Source organism: Geospiza fortis, unplaced genomic scaffold, assembly GCF_000277835.1.
Source record: "Geospiza fortis unplaced genomic scaffold, GeoFor_1.0 scaffold130, whole genome shotgun sequence".
NCBI classification, from domain to species: domain Eukaryota; kingdom Metazoa; phylum Chordata; class Aves; order Passeriformes; family Thraupidae; genus Geospiza; species Geospiza fortis.
This window is the reverse complement of record NW_005054300.1, coordinates 11,464,859-11,472,272: the sequence shown is the minus strand read 5'-3', so window position 1 is coordinate 11,472,272 and position 7,414 is coordinate 11,464,859. Positions and strand designations below refer to the sequence as shown.

General features: G+C 38.7%; 1 protein-coding gene across 2 annotated transcripts in view; it reads left to right on the top strand.

Annotated features, from left to right (window-relative positions):
• Positions 1–7,414, top strand: part of GBF1 (golgi brefeldin A resistant guanine nucleotide exchange factor 1) — a 92,403-nt gene that overhangs the window by 46,381 nt on the left and 38,608 nt on the right. For both annotated transcript variants that reach the window (XM_031064108.1, XM_031064102.1), the window contains exon 3: positions 3,927–4,058. In XM_031064108.1, the coding sequence (XP_030919968.1) occupies positions 3,927–4,058 (132 nt within the window). The remainder of the gene's footprint in view (positions 1–3,926; positions 4,059–7,414) is intronic.

Here is a 7,414-nt window from a genome sequence, read left to right as displayed (position 1 = left end):
CTTTCCCTTCTTTTCCATTTCCAAGCACTGCTTTAAGCTAGCTGAGCATTTCTGAGTGTTGTGCTGATGCTGGTTTCCACTTGCTTCTCTGAAATTTTGTTGAAAGGACCTGTGTGAAAAGAATGGGAAGTGCTTTCCAGATGGTCCCCAAAGCAGACCAGGCTCTTCATTTAAGTCTAAGTAATGTTTTAATATAATTTTTTCCTGGCTTTGAGTAGATTTCAAAGGAAGGCTGCTTTAAGGAGTCTCTTGTGAAATTTTGTTCTCTTTGTGGATAGTTATTAAGTGTTTCCTCTTGTAATACCCTTGGCTGAAGTCATGTTTGCAGGTTTGGTGGATTTTCGGATGGGTTTTTTGTTTGTTGGTTTTTTCCCCCAGAGCTGAAACTGGTTACTTAGGTAGAGAACCATTCTGTATTTTCTAGTTAAAACACTGAGAAATGTCTCTTACTAGAAAATATACTTGGAGAAATGTCTATATAGACAGTTCTCAATTCTCTCACTGGTTATAGTTGCCTCACTTGTAATGCCTGAACCTGAATGTGGCAGAGCAAGAACCAGAGTCGAAAATTCAGAGCTACTTTTTTTTGGACTGTTGTTACAAATATCAAGTATGTACTTCAAACATTTAGTATGTACCTTATATAGCCTTTGTTTTGTCACAAGGAATTATTAAAGTAATGAATGATTTTTGCTACATTTTCTGAGGTTCCTGGACATTTTCAGGAGGGCACAGGATTGCTTTTACAGTTAGGTCATAGCAAGACTTCTGTTGTGTCTCTTTCGTGAAGTTTTAACTTGTTGGGCAGAACAATTCCCTTTAAAGACTACAGTCCCACCTTACCAAAGTGTTGTGAAGAGAATGCTATTCATTTTCTGCTCTTCTGTGCTCTGGATCAAACCTGAGCTGTAGTGGAAAAGCCAGTGTGGAGTGCACCTTGCAGTTGTAGGTATTGATGCAAAAGGGCTGGCGTGTTTGTTATGGACGCTGCCACCTTTGGTGTACAAGGCTAAGAAAACCTGTTGAGGAAAGAGCTTCTGAACTAACTTCATTGACCTCAACAGGATTGAGTTAAAAGAAGAGGTTATATATTTGATTTACTGGCTTGTTTGCGAAATTGTCACTGTGTCAAAAACCCAGTAGCTTTAGTATGTAAGTGGATTTAAAAATCCACATAGCTTTAGTGACACTTTCAGATGCTGAACCTTCTTTAGCCCATGAAAGTAATCTGTTTCAAGACAGGATACAGCAAGAATAGCTTCATTATCAGTGTTTTTCTGCGTCCCAAACTTCCCATTGGAGCAAAGAACCAGTACCAAGATTAAGTTGAAAAGGGAGCTGGTGACCCTTGTAAGTCCTCAGTGCTTGCAAATGCTTCTGTTAAGAAGAGCTCATTGTAGTGATTAGCTGAATTACTCCTCAGGTGTGAGTAATGAGATTGGTGTTTCATGGACACTTAGATCTTTCAGACAGTAGTAATTTAGTGCACTAAAAATGCTCTCTTCTTGTCTGGCATGTTTTTTGATTTTTTTTTTAATACCACAGTACCAGCTACCCAGTCTAAACAGTTTTGCAGCATAAACCGTCAGTTTCAGAGAGATTAATGTAAAGTTCTTTCTTACCATAAATTCTGGAATCTCTTGAATATTAGAGAAAGTGGCCAGAGTTGCTGTTTAATCCACAATATGTGCCTAAATTAAATCCTAATTATGACAAGCTGTTTTGTGGTCTTCATGTAAGTTGTGAATTTCAGTTACACTGCAAGGGAATCTGATCTTTAACAACATTAAGATTTACAACTCTAATTGAAAGGAAAAATCTCATACTCTCCCTACTCTTATAAAGAAAATATCTATTTGTTGTCCCAAAAGATGTATTAATGGAGAATGTGATGCCCTGTACATCCTCTGCTGCCTAGGGTGTCTTCATTGTCTCGTTCTGTCATGCAGTGATGTACCTCTGCTGAAGTCCCATTTTTCTTACTGATCAAGTGCAGCTTTTCCATGCTGGGACTCACTGATTTGAATGAGGCTGGAGGAATTGACAGGATTATAGTCTGGTCTGTAGAAAGAATCAATTTTGGGAAAGAAGAAATTGAGTTTTGATCCCTAGCAGTCTTACTATATTTAATGCTGTCCAAGTGCTTGTAACCAGTCAAGTGCTCTACAAAGCACACTTAATAAGCATTAATGTGAGTATGTCTTATGATCATCTGGATTTCCATGTGCTGTTGAGAGGTGACACAATTGTAATGTTACACCAGCATATTGTCTGACAAATTGGGGGAGTTGTTCTTAAGCCAAAAAGGTTGAATCATCATGTTGCTTTTAACCCTTCACAAGAGAGTGGTGTTGGTCTTATCTGAACTGGTGGCTGAACCATAAGAGATGGCACAATGATTCCCAAAGTCCCTTTTTAATTGCAGTTTTGCTTTAGTTAACACTTTTCTGTACTTCTTTGTGCTCTTAACTTTTAAAACATAAGCCCCTCTATAGTTTTTCCTCCTTTGCTTCCTTGCCATAATTTGACACAGTTATGTTCACATAGTTTCTGGCAGACTTTTTTCTTTGATGCTTAAGGCTTCTCAATAGGAGCTGTGATAAAATGGAATTTCAGAACAAGGGGTTTGGGTTTTTGCCCTCAGCAAAATAATTGAATTATGTTGGTAGATAGAAAAGCAGCAGCTTGTCTTAAGGATTCAGGAATTGCAGTCTTTTTTTCTCCCTGCCTCAAAGAAGCTCGTATGACAGATAAGTTCAATATTTGATTATTTGATTAAGGGTATAAATGCCAGTGATCCTGTGACACTATTAGCCATTAGATTTGTTAACCTTTAGTGGGAATAAATAGTATGTTTCAGCAAGTTGAGGCAAGTGTTGTACTTAAATATTTCTGGTCTCAAAATTATTCAAGTTGCTTTTAATGCATTCCTCTGTGCCTATGTACTAGCTGTCTTGTGGTTGCCTTCACCTGTTTTTAATGCTTTTTCTCCTAAAACCCCCTCAGGGCTTCTCTTATTTTGATTCCTCCTGTTTTATTTGGTTGGGCTTGGTTTTTGTTTTGGTTTGGTTTTTTGTTTGTTTTTCTTGGTCAATTTCCCTAGTTCTGGTTATTCTCTTCTGTATTTCTTTTCCATTCCCAAAGCATCTCTTGATCATCTTGGAAAGTTCAAGAAGCTTGTTAGTTGTTTTTTCTCCAGCTCAATAGCTCAGTGCCGTCTTGTACTGCAGCTTTAGAGGGGGTCCTTGCTGGCCAAAACAGCAAATAGAGGAGTGCCCTTTTAAATTGTTGGTCGAGAGGCTTATACAATTATTTTGAGAGCAAGACAGAAGAGTTTTTAAGTTAGGGTATCTTGTGAGGTTTTCCTGTCTTTGCCAAGCAAACATTTAGTGTGGCAGAAATGCAATTTGTATTCAGGCCAAGAGCTGCAAGAGGTCCAGTGAACCTGGTTGTACATTTGTACTTTGCATGTGATTAGTGTGGAGTTTTATCTGTAGTAGGATGTTACAGGGGTGGCAGAAGGTGTGACAGGGTCTATAGAGTTCAAGGGTTCACACAGTTTCAAGTGTAATAGGAAAATGCAGCTACATCTGCCAATGAGTTAAAGCATAAATTTAGGCACCAGTGGCCTCTGTGGCATTTACAGAGTGTTCCTACAATCAGATTTTAGAAGGCTCCAGAAAGCTGTTTTGAAGATTGCAAGAAAGTGAGCTTTACAAAGCATTGCATTTAAAATATACACATATACCTATCTGTGTGTTTGTGTGCGTGTATATGTAAAAGCAACCCTGACCTTCCCAGCCTTCAGAAACTAACTTAGAGCAGGCTTTTTTTCCTCTGAGATGAAAAATGTATATTCTTAAAGAGAAAATTAATCCTAATGAATCAAGTCTAATTGTCGTTTTAAAATTATTTTTATTTTACAGAGCTATCTGAAGTTGAACCGAATGTCTTTCTTCGGCCTTTTCTGGAAGTAATCCGTTCTGAAGACACTACGGGCCCCATAACTGGATTGGCACTCACCTCTGTGAATAAGTTTCTCTCATATGCACTAATAGGTATGTTATGTGACTTGGTGGGATTTACCAAAATGCCAGCCAAATGCATCTCTGTGAGCTGTGTCTTTGGCCAGGATACATGCTTGCAGTCTGAATATGGAGATTAGGGAAATAAGAAAATTGTCATTAACACTGGGGAAATCAGCATCTGCAGTTTCTTAATATCTTACTGGCTGATCTTTCATGGTCCTACAGCTGTGTCTGGAGACAGAGCCAAAGCCTCTGCTCTGCCCTGACTGCTGTGTGTGCTTAGGGCCTGCTGCAGGACTGTGCTGGTCACCAGCTGCTTTTTAATGCCCTCCAAGCAAAAGGGCCAGGGAGGGAAGAATACCAGCTTGGATTACAATGTTGTAACATGTAGAAACACAGTAAGATTTATTTAGTTCTGTGGACTAATATTTCTGCTCTAGACTGAGGATGATTTTTTGCCCGGTCCCAGACATTGTCCAGTGATGTGCCAGTACTCTTCACTTTCCACAATTGTCGTGGCAGAGACTGTATTGCTCCTGATCAAACTTCCAAATTTGCACATTTTTCTTTGTATCTGTGAAAGACTAATAATGTGCATGTGGTCAGTTCCCGTGGCTCAGCTGGCTTGTAACTCATTAGCTGGCTTTCTGTCTGCCATCAGTGTGTCCCCCTGTTGTTAGTGGTACTCGATTTTTCTCTGTAAGTTCTGTTAGTGAGATCACTTTGTGATCGTACCTGTGTGAATTACAAAACCTGTTATCTGTGTTTGTTTATACATGGTCTCACTTAAAGAAAATAATTTTATCAGTCTTCCTTCCCCCTGAGTTCAGATCTCTCAATTCTTTTTCTCCTTTGCATTGTAAGGGAACACTTTGAATTTTTGGTTGTTTTAAATATTTAATTCTTTAGAGATAGCCTGAAGGCAGTTAGAGAAAGAAAGGGGCTTTAGGTCCGTGCAAATCACTTTTGCAGGAGAGACTCAAAACTAAAATGAGCAAAAATAGAGACTTGCAGGAAAAAAGATTGAAGTGTTGGATGAAAATCTAGTGTATGAAGACTTCAGTTAGTGGGTAGTGTTTGATATAATTAAGTACAATAATATAACTAGAATGATGCAATAATGACAGAAGTTTTTAGGACAATAAAGAAATTTTTAAAAATAAGCCTGTAAAACATGCCCCCCTGAAGAATTAAGCAATAAGGCAAAATATATGACTTTCAGCATTGCAGTGAGGGGTGGACTCTTCTTCTGGGCTTTTATGGTTTGTATCACATGTCCAGGCAAATGTCTGTACAGGGAACTGACTACAAATGCTTGATTTGAGGCAGAAACAGGAAAAAATGGAGTTTAGAATTTATAGCCTTTATCTAGCTACCTGTTGTTTAGAATATCAATTGGGTCACTCCAACAAGAGTGCATCCCTGTAACTGTTGGTGATTGTGTGTCTTTGTAGTAGGCTGTGGAAGACTCTCTGCCTGGCTTTTTTTCTGGGGCAGAACCTGTAATCCAAAACCTTCGTTGTTGCTTCAGGTGACATTCAGAGCAGCCTTGTCCTTTGTGCTGCTTCAGATACCAGTTAGGCTGGGATTAGTGGTGCTGGCTGAACATCTGGCTAGGTTGTGTTGTTTAATGAAAGCTTTTTGGTATTATAATTTCTTTTTGTAATACGAGACTAAAAGTAGTCTAAAGACTGCTTGCCTAAACATAGGAAATGCTTAAAACTGTTCTTAATGTACAAATCTGTTTCAAACTATACAGAGCAAGAGAGAAGAAAGCTGGCATAACCATGGTAGGCAAATTGCAGTGTGGCAGATATTATAGCATGTTTTGGGGCTGCATAATGACAGGTGGAGCCAGCACTTTTTAAAAAAGTGACATTGGCCTTGTCTGTTCTGTGAATGGTTGGTTTTTGCTGTTCACACTGGGTTGAAAACCAGGTTGCAGTGAAAGGGCCAAACTCCTCTGATAAATATCTTTGTTTAAAATGGTTTTCTTTTCCCATTTTCAAAGCATTTCATTGCTAATCCTTGTGCAGTCTTATTGGTTTTTTATTCTGTCACGTGTCAGGTGGTTATCTGTCTCCTTTTTAGGCCAGTATTTCTGAGGGGTATGTTTTAAAACCAGTTAGAAAAGAATAATTCCCGAGTAGAGTTTAAGACTTCTGATCTCTGGTACTTTGAATTGCAAATTCACTAATGGTATAGTGTGCAATGACAGCTCAGTTAGATAAAATTACTTGATATTCACCATGTGTGTGTTTTAGCAGGAATAGTTAGTATACAGTTATTATCTTCTGCTCTAAGTACTTCTTCTACAAGAGTTTTAGTTGATAAATTACACAATAACTTTTAAAGTACTAGAAAACTGTTTGGTAATACTAAACTCCTGTTGATTTTTATCCCTCAGATTAGTTATTTCCTTCCTCAGCAGTTTTGCAGTAGCTAGTGAGCTGTCAGCCTGCTGGATGAGCTTAAACCTTAGCTATAGGAAGACTAGTGGCTAAATTTCAGAATTAGATTTTTCTGTATTTCCCTCAGAAAAAGTATGTGCTCTTTTTATTGTACACAGCAACTTTTTACTCCATTTCTAAAGTTAGTTTTCCCTGATGTTCCTGGAAACTACATATCTGTAAGGAAGTAGCTGTTGCTCAGCTTCCAGTGAGAGGACTTGGTGTTTAAGGAGTTTTAGGCTTGTTCTCCCCTCCACTTTTTCTGTCTCCTTGGTGATCTATTTTAGTTCCATTAAAGGCGTTACTGAGCAGGCTTCTGGCTTTCCTGAATTCCCTCTGGTTCAGAACCTGGATTTTCTGATTTCTCTTTGTTCTTTTGCCCACCTGTTGTAAGACTGCACCTGGTATGAAATGTATGTATCTAGATGGGGTGTCTACATCTTTGCATTGTAGATGGCAATTTTCAAACTGTTATTGTGCTCACTCAAACTTCTTGTTAGTGATTCTGAGCAGGCATCGATACATCTTTCTGTACTGTTTTCTCACAAGGGAGCCAAGATTTTTGTCTGTATCTTGTTTCTGCAAAGTAGAAGTATCTGTGCTTTTAATTGAACTCCAGAGGCTTTATAAATTGACCTGAATTTGTAGTGCTGTTCCAGGGAGCCAGAACTGAAGTAGTCAGGCGTGATGTGTGTTGGGAGAGAGGTGTGGAAGGTAGGGGCTAGAACAGCGAAGCAGTACTCACAGATCTGTTAAAGAAGCATGTGCACAACTTGCTTGCATTTCCTTTTCACACAGACTGTTTATCCATAATTATGATTAAATAGATCCCTAAGACGAGAGTAACTCACATCTCCTGGAAAAGGTGACAATGAAGTGAATATCTGTGTGCTGCCTGTGGGAGACTTTTCTGCAATAAGTTGCTTTTTTGTCTTG